Source organism: Microcebus murinus, chromosome X (assembly GCF_040939455.1).
Source record: "Microcebus murinus isolate Inina chromosome X, M.murinus_Inina_mat1.0, whole genome shotgun sequence".
NCBI classification, from domain to species: domain Eukaryota; kingdom Metazoa; phylum Chordata; class Mammalia; order Primates; family Cheirogaleidae; genus Microcebus; species Microcebus murinus.
The window spans coordinates 120,941,801-120,964,049 of record NC_134136.1 but is presented as its reverse complement, the minus strand read 5'-3'; the positions used below and the strand labels follow the sequence as shown (position 1 = coordinate 120,964,049).

Below are 22,249 nucleotides of genomic sequence, written 5' to 3'. Positions count from 1 at the left end.
ATTAGAAACCAAAGAAAAAACTAGATAAACTAGACTTCATCAAAATTAAAAACTTTTTTTTTTACCCTAAGGATACCATTATGATAGTAAAAAGACAACGAATGGGAGAAAATATTTGCAAATCATATTTCTGATAAGAGACATATTTACATATTCTGTCCAGAATATATAAAGAACTCTTACAACTCAACAATAAAAAGGCAATAATTCTAAAAATGGGCAAAGGATCTGAATAATTTTTCCAAAGAAGATATATATATGAGGTGTGTGCAGATGCAGTATATAAAAACGGGACATTCTAGAACATTGCAGGTCAGGGAACTTTGTTGCCCTGTTCACTAAAGGGTCAGTGTGATATTGTGAAATACATATTTGGTTTTCGTCCTGTTTCATGGCATACAACTTCTAAAATCCTTGGAATCTCCTAAGTGCTGTCTTTTGGTATGCTAATATTGACTGATAGTTTCAGGATGGGTCTGGTCACTGGAAGACTGAGGCAGGATTAGAGAGGTGGGACTTTCAGCCCCATCCTCAACCTCCAGGGAAGGGAGAGAGGCTGAAGATTTAAGTTGACCACCAATGGCCAATAGTTTAATCAATCATGCCTATGTAATGAAGGCATTGAAGCTTCCATAAAAACCCAAAAGGATAGGGTTCTAGATAGCTGAACATGTGGGGGTTCCTGGAGGGTGGCATGCCCAGGCAGGACATGGAAGCTCCACATTGCTTTCCCTATACCTTGCCCTCCACATCTCTTTGTCTGTATCCTTTGTAATATCCTTCATAACAAACCAGTAAACATAAATGAGTTCTGTGAGCTGCTCCAATAAACTAATAGAATCCAAAGAGGGGGACATGGGAACCCCAACTTGAAGCCAGTAGGTCAGAAGTTCTGGAGGCCTGAACTTATGATGGTATCTGGGGTAGGGGGAGCAGTTTTGGGGACTGAGCCCTCACCCTGTGGGATCTGATGCTATCTTCAGGTAGATAGTGTTGGAACTGAATTAGAGGACACCCAGCTGATGTCTGCTGCTTGGTGTGTAGGGAAAACCCTCCAGATTTGGTCACAGAAGTCTTCTGTGCTGATGATTGTTGTGATGTAAAAGCAGATGAAGAAAAACAAAACAAAACATGGTTTGAGTTTTTTCCCAAACAGATTTTCAGCAGCCGAGGACATACATACTTAAGTGAATGTGATGAGACTTAAAGAAGTAAACTGAGACAATTCACTCTGGCTGTTTGAACAGCAGCATTTCATAGGAAGAGGAAAAAAAGAACAATCTTGTATTTTCTGATCAAATAAAGACCTCTCTTTATAAAAAAGTGGAAAAGCTCTCATCAAAAAATATACAAATGGCTAAAAAGCACATGAAGAAAAGACACTTGATATCATTATCCATTAGGCAAATGCACATCAAAATCACAATGAGATACACTTCATACTCTCTAGGATGGCTATTACAAAAAGACAATAACAAGTATTGGTGAGGATGTGAAGAAAATGGAACCCTCATACATTACTGATAGGAATGTACAATGTTGCAGATGCTACAAAAAACAGTTTGACAGTTCCTCAAAATGTTAAAGATAGTTATCATATGACTCAACAATTATGTTCCTAGGTATGTACCCAAGAAGAATGAAAACATACGTCCATAGTGTCGATCAAGATGGCAGATGGGAAACACTGCCAGACAGTGTTTCTGCAGAAAAGACAGATTTTAGCAGAAATTAGAAAAAAAGAAGCAAGAAGACGAGCATACATCAGACGAGGGTCGGAAGGAGGGGTACCTGAGACCACGGGAAACTCCACGGGAGGAGGTTGCGGAGGAGAACTGGAAGCAGAGACCTCCGGAGCAGCCTGGAGAACAGCAGCAAGGGTATCTGAAGTGGTTAACTTTCCCCTCCCTTGCATCTTGGACTGCTAGTGGGCTCCCCAGCGGGTGGAGAGACCTGCGGACACCAGCCCAGAGACGGCCACCACCAGTGAGCGGTAAGCCTGTAGCGGATGCCGCACTAGGCTCCAAAATCCCGCAGAGCACTTCCCTGTGCACAGACCCGAGCTCCAAGGCAGGCACCATATTGCTTCATTCTCCCCTCCCCCGACCCTATCCGCGGCTGCCGAGAGAGACAGTATAGCCACCAGCCAGAGGCACCTCCAGGGAACGGGACCTTCCCTTTTCGGGTACTACAGCTGACTGAGGGGAACTCAGACAGTGAGCTCCCCACCCGCCAGCCCTCCCAGGAGCTGCAGGCCCAGTGATCCCAGGAGAATGGGGCAGACCCTGAGGCTGAGAGACATAGAACCAGCTTGGGCTCCCCGTGGGTGAATTGGGACTGGCACTCCTCTCCCTGGTGGGGATATATTTTGAACTCTGAGACCCAGAGTTCAGACCTGCAGACCAGATCCCGTGCACCCAGGTCTCACAGTGCCCAGGACACAGAAGGGATAGATGCTAACAGCCTACTGAGGTGCGTGTGCCTTCAGAGGCAGATCAGCATCCTAGAGGGCAACCCTCCTCTCAAAGGGAGTCCCTGTGCCAGCCCAGGTGGCGTTCCTGTGCATGGAACCTCCCGGCCGGTATCACAGACAGGGAAGGCCCGGTGGCGTGAGGTCAGGCCTGCTGGCAGAGGCCCAGGAGTAGCTGTGGAGTTGGGGAGGGTGGAAAGCAGCGAGGACTGCTCCAGACTGCAGGTCTCAGACAGCCCCATCCCATATGTAGACTTTCTGACTGAGCGGGCCACTACAGACCCTCCCTGACAGCTTTTCCAGGAAGCTTGACCCCTGCTAACCGCACTGGTGGTGCCTGAGGGCAGGCTTACACAACCGAGTTCCGCTTAGACTCACTCCCAGACCAGTCCTCACTGAGGGGGAGAAAAGGACACACCTGGAAGTCCCAGGGCCCCACCCACCACCTGAGGCACTAGAGTGCCTCTCTACAGGAACAAGAGCTGGTTACAGGACACAAAACAACAGCGTAGCCTGTTCCTCCAAGCAAGCGCCACCTACCGACAGGGAGGACATTCTGCACACCCTTTTCACGGCACCTACTGACTCATCATACAGGGAGTGGTCGACTCTTACCCACAGACACCACCTACTGGCTCAGAAACTAAACAAGGCTTGTGAATACTGAAACGAAAACCTAAAGAAAAGAAGGAACAACTGATCGACATGGGAAGAAATCAGTGAAGGAACTCCAGAAATATGAAGAACCAAACGGAAAACACACCCCCAAAGAGGAGCACCAGCCCCTTAGAAATGGACATCAACCAAAATCAGGCAAAGTAAATGACAAAAGAGCAATTTCAAATGTAGATCATAAGAAAATTCCACGACTTGCAAGAACAACTCGATAACCAACACAAAGAAACCACAAAAAGCCTCCAGGACCTGGAACAAAAATTCACTAAAGAAATCGATACAATGAAGAAAAGTTTAACTGAACTCCTGGAAATGAAGAATCAATTCAGAGAACGACAAAATACAGTGGAAAGCCTCAAGAACAGGGTAGATCAAACAGAAGAAAGAATCTCAGAGATTGAAGATAACACCTTCCAATTAAATAAATCAGTGACAGAGATAGAGCAGAGAAACAAGAGAAAAGAGCAAAGCCTACAAGACATGTGGGATTATGTGAAGAAACCTAATGTGAGGGTCATAGGGTTACCAGAAGGAGAAGAAGAAAACACTCAAGGGTTAGATAAGCTATTTGAAGATGTAATAGAGGAGAATTTCCCAGGCCTTGCTAAAAATCTCGATATACAAGTTCAAGAAGCCCAGAGGACCCCTGGGATATTCAATGCAAACAGGAAGATATTACAACATGCAGTCATCAGACTGACCAAAATATCAACTAAAGAGGCCCTTCTAAGAGCTGTAAGACAAAAGAAGCAAGTAACATACAAGGGAAAGCTAATTCGAGTAACACCAGACTTCTCTACTGAGACTTTACAAGCAAGGAGAGACTGGGGCCCCATCTTACTCTTCTGAAACAGAACAATGTCCAGCCTAGAATCTTATTCCCTGCAAAACTATGTTTTGTATATGAAGGAGAAATTAAGACATTCTCAGATAAGCAAAGATTGAGGGAATTCACGAAGACAGACCAGCCCTTCAAGAAGTACTCAAAACAGTGTTACTCACGGATCAGCACAATAAATACTCACGAATGTAAATCTATTCAAAGCTAAAGATCAAAGCCGAGATACTACAATGGCTCGAGAGAGAAAACAAAGCAACAAAGTTCAACCCAACATAAGGAACAGAAATCTGCCCTACCTATCAGTTATCTCAATAAATGTGAATGGCTTGAACTCCCCACTCAAGAGACATAGGCTGGCTGAATGGATAAAAAAACACAAGCCAAGTATCTGCTGCCTATAGGAAACACATCTAACCTGCAAGGATGCATACAGACAAGGTAAAGGGGTGGAGAACAATATTTCAAGCAAACGGAAGCCAAAAGAAAGCTGGCATGGCGGTGCTGATTACAGATAACTTAGCTTTTAAATCAACAAAAGTAATGAAAGACAAAGAAGGTCACTATATAATGGTGAAGGGTACAGTTAAACAAGAAGACATAACAATTCTAAATATATATGCACCCAACCTTGGTGCACCCAGATTCATAAATCAAACTCTACTGGATCTAAATAAATGGATAAACAACACCACCATATAATACTTGGAGACTTTAACACCCCACTGACAGCACAGGACAGATCCTCCAAACAGAAAATCAACAAAGAAATAATGGACTTAAACAGAACCCTAGAACAAATGGGCCTGACTGACATTTACAGGCCATTCTACCCCAAAACCACTGAATATACGTTCTTCTCATCAGCTCATGGGTCATTCTCTAAGATTGACCATATCCTAGGACACAAAGCACGTCTCAAACAATTTAGAAAAATAGAAATTATACCATGTATCTTCTCAGACCACAGTGGAATAAATGTAGAAATTGATCCTAACAGGAGTCCTCATTTCTACACAAAGTCATGGAAACTAAACAACCTTCTGCTGAATGATCACTTCATAAATGAGGAAATCAAGATGGAAATAAAAAGATTATTTGAACTAAATGACATAGGTGACACAAGTTACTAAAACCTGTGGGACACAGCTAAAGCAGTCCTGAGAGGAAAGTTTATTTCCATAAATGCCTATATCCCAAAGTCGAAAAGATCACAAATAGACAACCTAATGAATCATCTGAAAGAGCTGGAAAAGGAAGAACAGACCCACCCCAAACCCAGCAGAAGAAGTGAAATCATTAAGATCAAATCAGAACTTAACGAAATTGACAACAGGGAAACTATACGGAAGGTTAATAAAACAAAAAGTTGGTTCTTTGAAAAAATAAACAAAATTGACACACCATTGGCTAGACTAATGAAAAGCAGAAAAGAAAAATCTCTAATAAGCTCCATCAGGAACAATAAAGGAGAAATTACAACTGATGCCACAGAGATACAAGATATAATTTATGAATACTACAAAAACCTCTATGCACACAAACTGGAAAATGTGGAGGAATCGGACAATTTCTTAGAAGCACACAGCTTCCTTAGGCTCAACCAGGAAGAAATAGAATTCCTGAACAGACCAATATCAAGTACTGAAATTGAAACAGCAATAAAAAACCTTCCTAAAAAGAAAAGTCCTCGACCAGATGGTTTCACACCTGTATTTTACCACATCTAGAAAGAAGAACTGGTGACTATCCTGCAGAAATTATTCCACAACATCGAGAAGGATGGAATTCTCCACAACACATTTTAAGAAGAGAACATAACCCTGATACCAAAACCAGGAAAGGAGGCAACAAAAAAAGAAAACTACAGGCCAATATCCCTTATGAATATAGATGCAAAAATTCTCAACAAAATCCTAGCCAATCAAATCCAGTTGCTTGTCAAGAAATAATCCATGACAACCAAGTAGGCTTCATCCCAGGGATGCAGGGATGGTTCAACATATGCAAATCTATAAATGTAATTCAACATATAAACAGATGCAAAAACAAAGACCATATGATCCTCTCAATAGACGCAGAGAAAGCATTTGACAAAATTCAACACCCTTTTATGATAAGAATGCTCAACAAAATAGGCATAGATGGAGCTTACCAAAAATGATACAAGTCATATATGACAAACCCACAGCCAATATCATACTGAATGGGGAAAAATTGAAAGCATTCCCACTTAGAACTGGAACAAGACAAGGTTGCCCACTATCTCCACTTCTGTTCAACATATTGCTGGAAGTCCTTGCTACAGCAATCAGAAAAGAGAGTGGAATTAAGGGCGTCCAAATGGGAGCAGAAGAGATCAAACTCTCACTCTTCACTGATGACATGATATTATACCTAGAAAACCCCAAGGATTCAACCATGAGACTCCTTAATCTGATAAATGAATTTGGTAAAGTCTCAGGATACAAAATTAACACACAGAAATCAGAGGCATTCATATATGCCAACAACAGTAAAAGTAAGAACCAAATCAAAGACTCAATTCCCTTCAAAATAGCAACAAAGAAAATAAAGTACCTTGGAATATATTTAACTAAGGAGGTAAAAGACCTCTACAGGGAGAACTATGAAACACTGAAGAAGGAAATAGCAGAGGATGTAAACAGATGAAAGAATATATACCATGTTCGTGGGTCGGCAGAATCAACAGTGGTAAAATGTCTATACTACCCAAAGTGACCTACAGAATCAACACAATCCCTATCAAAATACCATCATCATTTTTCACAGATATAGAAAAAATAATTTTACGCTTCGTATGGAACCAGAGAAGACCCTGTATAGCAAAATCAATCCTGGGCAACAAAACCAAAATAGGAGGTATCAATTTACCAGACTTCAAACTATACTAAAGGCTATAGTCATTAAAACAGCTTGGGACTGGCACAAGAACAGGGACATTGACCAGTGCAACAGAACAGAGACCCAGATATAAAACCATCCTCATATAGCCAACTAATCTACGACAAAGCAGACAAAAACATACACTGGGGAAAAGAATCCTTATTCAATAAATGGTGCTGGGAAGACTGGATAGCCACATGTAGAAGACTGAAACAAGACCCACACCTTTCACCTCTCACAAAAATCAACTCACGATGGGTAACAGACTTGAACCTTAGGTGTGAAACTATTAGAATTCTTGAGGAAAACGATGGAAATACTCTTCTAGACATTGGCCTAGGCAAAGAGTTTATGAAGAAGACCCCAAAGGCAATCACAACAGCAACAAAAATAAACAAATAGGACCTGATCAAATTAAAAACCTTCTGCACAGCCAAAGAAACTGTCAAGAGAGCAAACAGACAACCCACAGAATGGGAGAAAATTTTTGCAAGCTACACATCTGATGAAGGGCTGATAACCAGAATGTATTTAGAACTCAGGAAAATCAGCAAGAAAAAAATCAAACAACTCTATCAAAAAATGGGCAAAGGATATGAACAGAAACTTCTCAAAAGAAGACAGAATAATGGCCAACAAACATATGAAAAAATGTTCAACATCTCTAATCATCAGGGAAATGGAAATCAAAACCACAGTGAGATATCACTTAACTCCAGTGAGAATGGCCTTTATCAAAAAGTCCCCAAACAACAAATGCTGGCATGGATGCGGAGAGAGAGGAACACTCCTACACTGCTGGTGGGACTGCAAACTAGTTCAACCTCTGTGGAAAGCAATATGGAGATACCTCAAAGCGATACAAGTAGATCTACCATTTGATCCAGCAATTCCACTAATGGGCATCTACCCAAAAGATCAAAAGTCACTTTATGTAAAAGATACCTGCACTCAATGTTTATATAGCAGCACAATTCACAATTGCAAAGCTGTGGAAACAACCCAAGTGCTCATCAATTCATGAGTGGATTAATAAAATGTGGTATATGTATACCACGGAATACTACTCATCTTTAAGTGACAATGGTGATACAGCACCTCTTGTATATTCCTGGATATAGCTGGAACCCATTCTACTAAGTGATGTATCTCAAGAGTGGAAAAACAAGCACCACATGTACTCATCAGCAAATTGGTATTAACAGATCAACACCTAAGTGGACATATAGGAGTAACATTTATTGGGTGTCGGGAGTGTGGGATGGGGGAGGAGGGGATGTGCCTATACAACCACAACGAGTAAGATGTGCAACGTTTGGGGGATGGACACGCTTGAAGCTCTTACTCCACGGGGGCGGGGGGACATGGACAATATATGTAACCTTAACAGTTGTACCCCCATAATACGCTAAAAAAATATATATTAAAAAAAAAGAAATGACAAGACTTTCTAGAATCCTTAGCTAAGTTTAAATAAACTCTGAAAAATAATTAAAAAAAAGAAAACATATGTTCACTCTAAACGTGTATGAGAATGTTCACAGCACCATTTTTCATAATAGCTAAAACACAGAAACAACCCAAATGTTCATCACCTGATGAATTGATTAACAAAATGTGGTATATCCATAACAGCCATAAAAAATAATGAAATGCTGATATATGTAACATGAGTAAATTTCCAAAACATGCTAAGTAAAAGAAGTCAGATTCAAAAGGTTGCACATTGGTTATATGATTCCATTTATATGAAATGTCCAGATTGGGCAGATCCATATAAATGGAAAGTAGATTAGAGGTATTATGCACTGAATTGGCCTTCCTCAAATTCATATGTTGAAGTCCTAACCCACGATGTGACTGTATTTGGGGACAGGACTTATAAGGAGGTAATAAGGTTAAATGAGGTCATAAGAATGGGACCTTAATCCCATAGGGCTGGTGTCCTTGTAAGAAGAGAAGAGACACCAGAGATTCCCCTCCACCATCACCATGTGCATGCACACAGAAAAGGCCATGGGAGGACACAGTAAGAAGATGGTTGTTTACACACCAGGAGGAAAGGCTTCACCACATACCAACCCTGACAGCACCTTGATATTGGACTTCTATGCTCCAGAACTGTGAGAAAATAAATTTTTGTTCTTTAAGCCATTTAGCCTGTGTGTGGTATTTTATAATGGTAGCCCTAGAAGACTAATACAGGGGATCAGGAAAGGGGAAAATGAATAGAAACCACTAACAGATGCAGGATTTCTTCTCTGGGGTGATGAAAATGTTCTGGCATTACATAATGGTGATGGTTGTATAACTCTGTGAATATACTAAAAACACCGTACAATTTAAAAAGGTGAATATTATGTTATGTGAATTTTATCTTGGCAAAAAAAAATTACAGTAGGTAAATTATATCTCAATTTTTAAAACTCTGAAAAAAGCAAGCTGCACATTTATGAAAGCCCCTAGCAGTCATGTGACAAACTTGGAACTTGACCTGAGGAACTCAGTAAAATTCCTCTACCTCTCATTTTCCTACTTTGATTTAAAACATCACTTGTTAGTTGTAAAGTATGTTACTTACATTAAACTCTATCAAGTACTTGATAAAGTAAAAAAAATGTTTATTTTTAGTGTAAGAAAGGCAAGTGGTAAAAATGGAAGGTTCAGTTGTTCCTATTTGTTGTTATTCCCTAATCATTCTTGTTTTTATGCCCTTTCCCCTCCTATTCTCATCTGTGTTTTTCTTACCTATGTCTTTGCTTCCTTTTGTCCTATTCTCCTTACAATAATACATCTTGTTGTCTTTCTTCCTTTTCTCTTCTAATTACACACTGTTGTGCTTTCATGTGCCCATTATTACATTTTCTTACCCATCTATACACACAAATAGTGATGATTGTTCATACATATATATTAATAATGTATATGATACTTTTATTAACATGATTGAGGTATAATTGACGTGTAACAAACTGCATGTATTTTAAATGTATAAATGTTATGACACACACACATAAATATACATACACACACATGTGCAAACAGCACTACAACCAAGATAATGTATCTATCACACCCAAAAATTTCCTTGTGCTCTCATTTCCTAGTCCCCTCTCACAAAACCACTGATCTGCTTTCTGTAACTAAAGATTACAGGTAGTCCTTGCTTTGCATGGTGGTATGGTACTGTATAAAATGAGTGTGCAAGCTGAAACCATGAAAGGCAATTTTAATAATAAATAGGGAAAATGATGATTATTCAAGTGATCTTTAAAAATTTTGTCAAAACTTAAAAGCTCTCTTATTATTAGCTATAAATATAGGAAGAAATAAAAAACTAGTATGTATTTAATATACTGCAATTTGAAACATCAGAAACATGAAGAATTAAACACATTTATTTATTTGTAAAAACTTATCAAGAGTACAGTACTTGACTCCTTTTCACTGTATAACTTATAACATGGAGCAAATACCTTTTCTATCCCTTGGCAAACTGTCTAAGTTTGGATCAGTTTCCAACATTTTGTCCTGTGTTCTTTCAATGTTGAAAAATATTTCCAAGAGTTCCTTTAATGTGCAGTTTTTTGCTGGCAGCGCTTCTTCTGGGACATCTTCATGCTTTTCATCACAACCACTTTATTCATTTACATCTATAAGTTTACCTTCACTAAGTTATTTTGGCTGCAAATCTAGAGCCTCTCAAATGGCAGCAATGTGTCCATATTCCCATGGTTAGCTATTTCTTCTATAATTCCATTCTCATTCATCTTTGATTCAAATTACTCTTCCAGCATTATCACTTTCTATTTCTTTAATTGTTTGGTAGAATTCTCCAGTGAAACCATCTGGGCCTGGAGGTATTTTTAGAGGAAGTTTTTAATTATAAATTCAATTTTATTAATAGTTACAAGGCTATTCAAATTATCTATTTTCATACTGGGTGAGTTTGGTAGTTTGTTCAGGTAACCTCCAGGAAGGCAGGAAAAAGAAAATAGAGAATAAATACACATACACACACAAAACTAAAACAGCAGATTTAAGCCCTAACATATCAATGATCACATTAAATTTAAGTTCTATAAAGCAATTAAGAGACAGACTGGCAAAGTGGATTTAAAAACATGATCCAAATATATGCTGTCTAAAAGAAACATATTTAAAATATAAGGATACAAGGAGGTTGAAAGTAAAATAATGGAAAAAGATATATGACACAAACATTACTCAAAAGAAAGCAGAAGTGTCATTAATATCAGATGAAGCAGACTTCACAGTAAGGAAAATTACCAGAGATGAAGAGGAACATTATGCAATGATAAAAGTGTCACTCCACCAGGAAGACGTAGCAGTTCTAAACGTATGTACTCTATTACTGTGCACCAAACAACAGTGCTCTAAAATGTGAAGCAAAACTGGATTAAACCCAAAGGAGAAATAGACGAATCCATAATTACAGTTAGAGGCTTCAACCTCCTTTAGTAATTGACAGAACCAACAAACAGAAAATCATCAAGGATACAGAAGAACTCAACACCATCAACTAACAAGATCAATTTAATTGACATTAGTGGAACACTTCACCAAACAACAGCAGCATATACCTTACTTTTAAGCACCCATGGACGTGTACCATGATAGACCATATCCTGGTTGAGGCATAAAATAAGCTTCAACAAACTTAAACGAATTGGAATTATACAGCATACACTCTGATCACACAGGAATCAAAAGTAGAAATCAATAACAGAAAGATAACAACAAAACTTCCAAACACTTGGAAACTAAAAACCATACTTTTTAGATAATCTATGGGTGAAAGATGAAGCCTCAAGGACAGTAAAAAATATATTTAAGAGAATGAAAAATGAAAATACAACATATCAAAATTTGTGAGACACAGCTAAAGCAGTGCTGAGAGAAAAATGTACAGCACTACATGCTTACATTAGAAAATAGGAAAAGTTTTAAATCAATAAGCTAAGCTCCCAACATAAGAAACCACAAAAAAAGAGCAAAATAAACCCAAAGTAAGCAGAAGGATAAAAAAATAGTAAAAAGTAGGCTGGGCGAGGTGGCTCACGCCTGTAATCCTAGCTCTCTGGGAGGCCGAGGCGGGTGGATTGCTCAAGGTCGGGAGTTCGAAACCAGCCTGAGCAAGAGCGAGACCCCGTCTCTACTATAAATAGAAAGAAACTAATTGGCCAACTAATATATATAGAAAAAATTAGCCGGGCATGGTGGCGCATGCCTGTAGTCCCAGCTACTTGGGAGGCTGAGACAGAAGGATCGCTTGAGCCCAGGAGTTTGAGGTTGCTGTGAGCTAGGCTGACGCCACAGCACTCACTCTAGCCTAGGCAACAAAGCGAAACTCTGTCTCAAAAAAAAAAAAAAAAAAATAGTAAAAAGCGGAAACAATGAGATTAAAACAGAAAAATACTGAAAAAGAAAGATAGTTCTGTGAAATGATCAATAAAATTGACCAACCTGTAGCAAGAAAAAAGGATATAAAACAAAAATTGCCAATATCAAGAATGAAAGAGGGATACTATTTTTCCATTTATTTCAAGTGTGTTCATAATTGCTCAATGAAAATTTTTTAGGATGGCTGCTTTAAAATCATTGTCAGACAATTCTAATATCTCTGTCATCTTGGTGTTGGCATCTGTTTATTGTCTTTGATCAAGTTGAGATCTTCCTGACTCTTGAGTGATTTTTTTACAGAAACCTGGATATTTACGATATTATGTTATGAGACCCTGAATCTTATTTATACCTTTGGTTTTGACTGGCTTCCTATTACACTACTCTGGCTAGAAATTAGGGTGGGGGTGGGGGTCATTGCTTTGTTACTGCCAGGTGGTTGTAGAAGTCCTAGTTTAAAGAAATTAAATTTATAGTCAAGAAACTCCTAAAACATAAGCCTCCAGGCCCAGAGTGTTTCACTGAAGAAGTCTATCAACTGTTTAAATAAGAATTAACCCCAGTTCTACACAGTCTCTTCTAAAAAACAGAAGAGGAAGGAATACTTCCCAACTAATTTTATGAAGCCAGTATCATCCTGATACATCACCAGATAAAAATATCATGAGAAAACTATAGGTCAATATTCTTCAGGAACATGGAGATAAAAAATCTTAACAAGATATGAGCAAATAAAATAAAATAATATATATTAATAAAAAGAACCATAGGCCAGGCACAGTGGCTCATGCCTATAATCCTAGCACTTTGGGAGGCTGAGGCAGGTGGCTGTTTGAGGCCAGGAGTTCAAGACTAGCCTGGGAAACACAGCAAGATCCTGTCTCTTCCAAAAAAAAAAATGATAATAACCAGGTGTGGTGGCACATGCCTGTATTCCTAGCTACTTGGGAGGCTGAAGCTGGAGGATTGCTTGAGCTTAGGAAGTCAAGGTTCCAGTAAGCTATGACTGCTCCACTGCACTCCAGCCTGGGCAACAGAGCAAGACCCTGTCTCTTAAAAAAAAAAAAAAGAAAGATTATAAACCCTGACCAACTGGATGCTAGGGACTGAATTGTTCCCCTCAATTCCTATGTTGAATCTCTAATCCCCTCAATGTGACTATATTTGGAGATAAGGCCTATAGGGGGTAAATAAGGTTAAATGAGGTCATAAGGGTGGGACTCTAATTCAATAGGACTGGTGGCCTCATATGAAGAGGAAGATCTCTCTCTGCATATGTACAAAGGAAAGGCCATGTGAGCACACAGTCAGAAGGCAGCAATCAAAGAAGAGAACTCTCACCAGAAACAGAACCCTGCTGGACCCTGATCTGGGACTTTCAGCCTCCAGAACCTTAAGAAATAAATTTCTGTTGTTTAAGCCATCTAGCCTGTGACATTTTGTTATGGCAGCCCAAGCTAATACTTGGGGCGTTTATTCCAACAATGCAAGGCTAGTTCAATATTTAAAAATCAACCAATATAATCCACAGTATTAACAGGCTAAAGACAAAAGAAATCACATAATCATATCGTTTGACACAGAAAAAGTATTTGACAAAATTCAATACACATTCATGATAAAAACTACGACAAACTTCCTCACCTTGATAAAGAACATCTACAAGATCCTACAGTTAACATCATACTTAATATTGAAAGAAAGACTGAATGCTTTCCCCTTAAGATTGGGAACAAGGCAAGGATGTCTGCTTTCACCACTGCTATTCAACACATTGCTAGAAGTTTTAGTCACTAAAGTTTTAGTAAGGGAAGAAAAGAAATACAAGGTAAACAGATCGGAAAGGAGGAAATAAAACCTTCCTTATTTTTAGGTGGTATGATGGCCTTAAAAAAAGAAAATTCCAGCTGGGCATGGTTGGTTCACGCCTGTAATCCTAGCACTCTGGTAAGCTGAGGTGGAAGGATTGCTTGAGGTCAGGAGTTTGAGACCTGCCTGAGCAAGAGTGAGACTCTTTCTCTACTGGAATTAGAAAAAATTAGCCAGGTGTGCTGGCATGCACCCGTTGTCCCAGCTACTTGGGCTGAGGCAGGAGCATCACCTGAACCCAGGAGTTTGAGGTTGCTGTGAGCTAGGTTGACACCACTGCACTCTAGCTGGGAGGGAAGGAGTGAGACTCCTGTCTAAAAAAATAATAATAAAAATAAAATAAAAAAGAAAATCCCAGGGAATCTTAAAAAAAACAAAAACCTGTTAGAACTAAGTAACTCAGCAAGGTTGCAGGAATATCAGATCAACATACAAAAATTGATTATATTTGTATGTGCTAGCAATGAACACATAGGAACCAAAATTATAAATACAATACCATTAGCAATTGCTCAAAAAATTTAACACAAGTATAAATTGAGCAAAATAAGTACAGGACTTGTTTGCTGAAAATGACATAATACTTTTTAAAATTTTATTTATTTTCATTGATTACTAAACATCTTGCATAAAACTATATAATATTGATGAAAGAAATCAAAGAAGATCTAAATAAATGGAAAATTGGAAGGCTCAACATAGTAAAGACGTCAATTTTCCTCAAATGATATATAGGTTTAATGCAACTCCTATGAAAATCCAGTAAGATTTTTTTGTATATATAGACAAGCTTATTATAAAATTTGTATGGAAAGACAAAGAAACTGGAATAGCCACAGTAATTATAAAAAAAAGAATAAAGAATAAAAAAAGGAATCAACTTACCTGATTTTGAACCTTGACCTAAATCTTATATCTTATGCAAAATTAAGTCAAAATGGAGCATGCATTTAAATGTAAAATGTAAAACTATAAAACTTAAAGAAAACACAGGAGAAATCTTTGGGACATAGGGCTAGTGAGGGGTTTACAGACAATGACCTGACCTTAAAAGCATGATCCAAAAGAAGAAAAAAATCAATAAATTAAACTTCATAAAAATCACAAACTTACTTAGTAAATGATCCTGTCAACAGGATGAAAAGACAGACTGTAATAAACTGGGAAAAAATATTTGCAAACCACATATTTGACAATATATTCATATCTCAAATATATAAATAATTCTTAACACTCAATAATAAAAAACCTCCAAGAATCTAATTAGAAAATGAGCAAAAGACATGAAGATACATTTCATTTTACTTTTATTTATTTTCTTTCTTTTTTGTGAAGATACATTTCATAAAGATATATGAATGGCAAATAAGAGGCTTCGTCAAAAAATCTCAAGACTAGGTCCTAGGTAAAAGGCCAGTCTGAGAGTAACTTCATACCATGGGGCTAAATAAATAAGCTTGAATTTATAATAGTACATAAAAATGTTAATTGAACTCATTTGATTTTGAAAATTTGATGAAGGATATACAAACTAATTCATCAATGCTCCAATATTATATCATATCACAAAGATTTAATTTTTAAGGTGGCCTACATTCAACAGAACAGACTCGTAAGTCTCAATAAAAAAAATAATAATAAAACAAAAAAAAAGGTGGCCTACAAAATCCAAAAAGGAAAAATCACAAGACACAGTTTGACCCATGTGAAATGATGACACCTAAGGGTAGATGAAATAAGCAGTTTCGGATGAGAAGATTAGGTATTCCAAACATAAAGTATCAATCCTAAATCACTTGAGCCTCCCATATGGTTGATTTATATTGAAAGCCAAAACAGAAATCCAAGGAAATGGACAAAAACATGGAGATTTTCATTAAATTCAGGAAATATGATAAAAATGTTCCATAAAAATTGCTCTCTAAGTGTCATTCTCAGACTAGTAGCATAAGCATTGTGTGGGGAGTTGTTAGAAATGCAAATTCTCAGGCCTCACACCTCAGATCTACTGAATCAAAAGCTCTGGGGGTAGAGATAAGAAATCTGTTTTAATAAGGCCTCCAGATGATTCTGATACACCCTAAAATTTGAGAATCACTGTTTCATAGGAAAGGCTATAAACTACAGTATGATTCTTATTGGTGCCTTCTAAAAAACAGAAAATAATAAATTGTACCTACCAAGAGTAACCAGTTCAAGATTTCATTAAGGAATTTAATATGATCAGTAATTTACTATTCTGCCTTGTTCAATTAAGAGTTTTATACAATAGGCAAAGAGCCATGGGAAACAGAGGAGATTTTAACAAAAATTTCCAGCACTGGAAATTGTTCACTATTTCAAACTCTCAGAACAAATTAGAGCACTGAGGCCTCATATGAATTAGGAAGTACACATCTCTCAATTTGAGAACAAGCTGTTTTAGTCCTTTAAAAGTACTATTCCTAAACTATTGCTCCATTCTTGCTACCCTACTTATCTATGGCTCACTCATCAGATGGATACCATTTTTAAAGTTGTACACTAGATATTCTCCACTTAACTTGAAAGATGAAAATCACCTCAAATGAACAGACAATTGACACAGACTTATCAACAAGACCAAAGTCAAGATGTTAGTCACTCTTAATAATTGTTGGAGTATCAATGGAATGGTGTTGGTCAGCTCAGTACCAGGTCTGCTAAAATACTCAGTACCAGGTCAGCTCAGTACCAGGTCAGTTAAAAATACTGACAGCAAGGATATGAAAATTCCCGACTCCTGTGTTCACTCATGATGCTGTTCTGTTTTTTAGGAGGCAGGAGATGGTGTTGATGATGAGCTTGTGAGGCTCAGAAAATGCTGTGGAGCTTTCCTTAGCAGAGTATGGACAGCTTCTCTGTGGGTGGGATAGCCTGGGCATGGGTTTCTAGAAATGATTCAACAATTACTGGAGCATGACTAGGTCCTAAGAACCTGGTGCTAGGAGCAGAGAATTCAAGGATGTTATCTCTGCCTTTTAAGAATCTAATATGTAGTAGAAACAGATGGATATACAATGAGATCTACAATTTCTCATAGTAACTGGCAGGTCCCACCAGCCCCTTTATTTGGCACTCTACATTCTATTCATTCCTTCCTTCATTCACTCAGACTTATACTAAACATTTCATTTCATGCCAGCTTTTGTGTAAAGGAACACAAAGACCAGTAATAAAAAATGGCTTCCAAAACCAGTTGCTATTCTTTTTTTTTTTTTTTTAGTGTATTATGGGGGTACAAGTGTTAAGGTTACATATATTGCCCATGCTCCCCCTCCCCCCAGTTATTGTTCTTGAATACTATTCTCTGGCAGAAAAGTCCTTTTCTTTTTCCTCAAAACCAAAGCCTTTTCCTACTTCAACTTTCTTCACAAATCTTTGCAAATGAAGGCCATGTGTTTATAGTCAACTCATTTATTCCAGTAATTCTCCCTCATTTGGGTTTATACATTTTACAAACTCTGTGTGTTTTTGATCCTCTATATACCATCACTATGAGGCCCTTATTATATGAAGCAACTTCCCGTGCATGTTGCTATGGTTTTAATATGTCCCCCAAAAGTTCATGTGTTGGAACCTTAATTCCCAATGTAGCAGTGTTGGAAGGCGGGGCCTTTAAGAGGTGACTGGGTCTTGAGAGCAGAGCCTTCGTTAATTGATTAATCCTCTTACAGTGGAGGTTAGTTCTTGTGGGAATGAGTTAGTTCTTGCAGGAGTGAGTAACAGTTCTTGCGAGAGTGGGTCATTATGAAAGTAAGCTCTGCTTGCCCTTGCTTGCTCTTCCACCACATTATGACACAGTACAAAAGCTCCTGCCAGAAGCTGCCACCATGGCCCGGACTTCCCAGCCTCTGGAACTGTGAGCCGAATCAACTTCTTTTCTTTATAAATCATCTAGTCTCAGGTATTCTGTTATAATAACAGAAAATAGACTGAGACAGGTGTTATATAATTAATGTTCTGTTTCTCTTTGAAGACTAATAAATGTTGACTGTTAAGTCAGACTTGGTCTCCAAAACCTTCATATAATGTCAGATTCGCCTTCAAATAGTTTCATCTTATAAATGGCACAAAACATCCCTAAATAAATGAGCCTGGCTTTAATTACTAATCTGTCAAAGTCTAGTATAATCTGCCACTGATCTGAATAAACTGGTAAACACGGTATGTGACTTTGTAGTCTAAATGTATAATTAGCCACTCTAAGTTTCTCCCCAAGCAGCACACAAATAACCGTGAGACTATTCACTCTTAAGTCAAAGATGCAAGCATGCAAGTACCTGACAGAAGGCTGTGGGACAGAATCTGGACTGGCTGGTACTTGGACTCCCTTTTCCCATTCTTCCTTCCATGTATCAGTAAAGAGGTAATAGCTGTCAGGATTAATGTGGTGAGAATCTGGAATTTTCATGGCACTGATGAGGTCCTTCCGGAATACCTGGGAAGATAATGCACATACCTTAAGAAGACCATCACTATGGAACTAATACCATTTAATGTCCTTTTTAAAAGATCATCCCCAACCACTCTCCACATCTCCATAGAGATGTTAGAGAAACATCTCTAACTTTCTAAATGGCCAGATCAACTCCTATTTGGAAAGGTCTGAAGTACTAACAGGGACCAGTTTATTCTGGATTTAATAAAGAGTAAAAGAGTCCTTCCTGAATTATTTCCTTGGGCTCCTTGAATTTAAATCAATAATACATTTTGCTAAAAAAATTGTATAAAACAAACAATCCTTAACTCTCTTAAATTAAGCAACAAAAATCCACTGATAACTTATAATTGTTTGTGTCATCATCTCATTTTAAAATTATTTACTTAGAAATAATATTAGACTTAAGCAAAAGTTACTAAAATAGTACAGAGTTCCCACATACCCTTCACTTAGTTTCCTCTTAATGTTAACATATTACATAACCAGAGTACAATTACCTAAACCAGGAAATTAACATTGCTATAATACTATTAACTTATCTACAGACTATATTTGAATTTTACTAGTTTCTCCCCTAATGTCCTTCTGTTCCAGAATTCAATCCAGGATCCCACATTGCAATTTCATTGTCATGTTTCTTTAGTATCCTTTAATCTGTCACAGTTTCTGTCTTTCATTGTCTCTCATGACCTTGGAACTTTGAAAAGTACTTGTCATGTATTCTGGCTGGGTGCAGTGGCTCATGCCTGTAATCCTAGCACTTTAGGAGGATCGCTTGAGGCCAGCAGTTTGAGACCAGTTTGGGTAACATAGTGAGAACCTGTCTCTACAAAACACACACACACACACACACACACACACACACACACACACATCTGTATCTATGTGTGCGTGTATATATATGACGATGGTATTTGTCATGTATTTTGTACTATGTCCCCTCCTATTTGGGCTTGCCTGATGCTTTCTCATGATTAGATTAAGGTTATGCAGTGTTTTGGCAGGAATACTACAGAAATGATGCTATGCTCTTCTCATTCCATTATATCAGGGATGTATAATATTGATGTCTTGTTAGTGGTGATATTAAACTTGATCACTTGGTTCAGGTAGTGTTTTTGCTGGTTTCCTCCACTGTTAGGTTACTATTAATGTATTTCCCTTTGTAATAAAATGTCTTGGAGGAGATATTTTGAGACTATAAAAATAATGTTTCTCCTCAAACTATCATGAACTAATTGTAATGTCAACTGGTGGATATCTTGCCTAAAACAATTTTTACTGTGGTGTTTTAATGGTGATTTTCTATTTCCTTCATTTCTTCTACAATTATTAATAGAGATTCTTCCACAAAAAAAGATCTGTCCCTTCTCCCCCATTTATTTATTCCATTCTTTATTTGTATCATTATAGACTTATGGATATCTATTTTATTCTTTGGGTTATAGTTCAGTATTACTGTCATTTGTTTTATTGCTCAAATTCCTCTACCTTGGCCATTGTGAGCTCTTTCAGGTTGATGCCTGTGCTCTTTTGATAGTCACATCCTTTTTTGAACAATTCCTTAGTTTCTAATTTTATAACATGGCCCAGGTATGATTATGTCCTCTAATTGGTTATAAAAACTATTGATTTTATATGTTAACTTCAAAACCTACTACCTTACTGGATTCTTTTATTGCTTGAGTTAGTTTTATCACCAATTTTCTACAGTTTTCAAGATATAGTACCATATCATCTGCAAACAGTTTTGCACCTTCTTTACCAAGTCTTATATCTCTAAATGGTTTATCATGTTCAACTGCATTGGCTAATACATCTATTAGTATTCTGAATAGTAATGGAGATAGTGGGCATGTCTGTTTTCTTCCTGAAATTAGTGGAAATTTAATGGGGAAAATGTTTCCCCATTAAATAAGATACTAGGTTTAGGATTAAGATATTTACATTTTATAATGCTAAGAAAATATAATTGCTATTTTATTTAATGTTTTTATTATGACTGGGTGTTAAATTCTGTTAAAGATTTCTTCAGTGTATATGGAAAAATATTTTCTATCATATTCATGAACAATATTGATCTGTAGTTTTCTATTATCTTGATCAGGTTTAGTATCAGTGTTATACATGCTTCATAAAAGGAATTAGGACATTTTCCTTCCTTTCCAAGGTTCTAGAATAATCTGAAAATTACTGGGAGTATCTGGTACCTGTGAAACCATCTGGACCTGGTCCTTTTTGGGTGAGGTAGTTCCTTAATAATTTTCTCTACTTCTTCTATGGAAACTAATCTATTTATGGGGTCAATTTTAGTCATAGTATTTCCATAGGAAATTATTAATCTTATTTAGGTTTTCAAATTTATTTGCAGAGGCCAGAAAGTACAGGCAGTCCCACTTTACACAGCAGTGTGGGACCATAAAAATGATAATGCATGCTGAAACCATGAAAAGTAATTTTAATAATTAAAGAGGGCCATGTGCAGTGGCTCATTCCTGTAATCCCAGCACTTTGGAGGCTGAGGCGGGAGGACTGCTTGAGGACAGGAGTTCGAGACTAGCCTGGGTACCACAGTGTGACTCCATCTCTACAGAAAGTTAAAAAAAAATTAGTTGGACACAGTAGTGCATGCCTGTAGTCTCAGCTACTCAGGAGGATCACTTGAGCCCAGGAGTTCAATACCAGCCTGGGCAACATAGAGAGATCCTGTCTCTTAAAAAAAAAAAGTAGGTTGAACGATGCTTGTCTCCTTCTTATCATACAACTTACAATATGGAACAAGGGTCTGAAATGTGATACTTTCATTTTCGTTATTTTTAAAAATCTACAATTCAGTCTGTATTTCCCCCTTTTACCCAAGAGTTGTTTAACAGAAAGTTTTTAAATTTAGATGTGGAATAATCTTTGTTTTTGTTGGTAATTTCTGATTTTATTGCATTGTGATCAGACTACTGTTTATAATATTTCTACTTAATGGAAATTACTGATGTTTTCTTTGTGACTTAATATTTGATCATATTTTGTGTATGTACCAAGTCATTTGAAGAAGAAGGTGCATCGTCTATTTTGGTTTTTTTTTTTTTTTTTTTTTTTTGAGACAGAGTCTCACTTTGTTGTCCAGGCTAGAGTGAGTGCCGTGGCGTCAGCTTAGCTCACAGCAACCTCAAACTCCTGGGCTTGAGTGATCCTTCTGCCTCAGCCTCCCGAGTAGCTGGGACTACAGGCATGCGCCACCATGCCCGGCTAATTTTTTTTTTTTTATATATATATCAGTTGGCCAATTAATTTCTTTCTATTTATAGTAGAGACGGGGTCTCGCTCTTGCTCAGGCTGGTTTTGAACTCCTGACCTTGAGCAATCCGCCCGCCTCGGCCTCCCATATTTTGGTTTTTTTAAGAGGGTCTCCCTCAGTTGCCCAGACTGGAGTACAGTGGCCTGATCATAGCTCACTGTATCCTCCAACTCTTGGGCTCAAGTGATCCTCTTGCCTCAGCTTCCTGAGTAGCTGGGATTATGGGCATGTACCACCATGCTCAACTAATTTTTAAAAAATTTTGGGGGGAGATCAGGTCTCGCTATGTTGACTAGGCTGGTCTCAAACTCC

General features: G+C 37.8%; 1 protein-coding gene across 1 annotated transcript in view; it reads right to left on the bottom strand.

The window, feature by feature from the left end:
* The window catches only part of JADE3 (jade family PHD finger 3), an 81,606-nt gene that overhangs the window by 40,706 nt on the left and 18,651 nt on the right, over positions 1 to 22,249 (bottom strand). Inside the window, exon 3 of the mRNA XM_012749719.3 lies at positions 18,485 to 18,642. Coding sequence (XP_012605173.1) covers positions 18,485 to 18,642 — 158 coding nt within the window. The remainder of the gene's footprint in view (positions 1 to 18,484; positions 18,643 to 22,249) is intronic.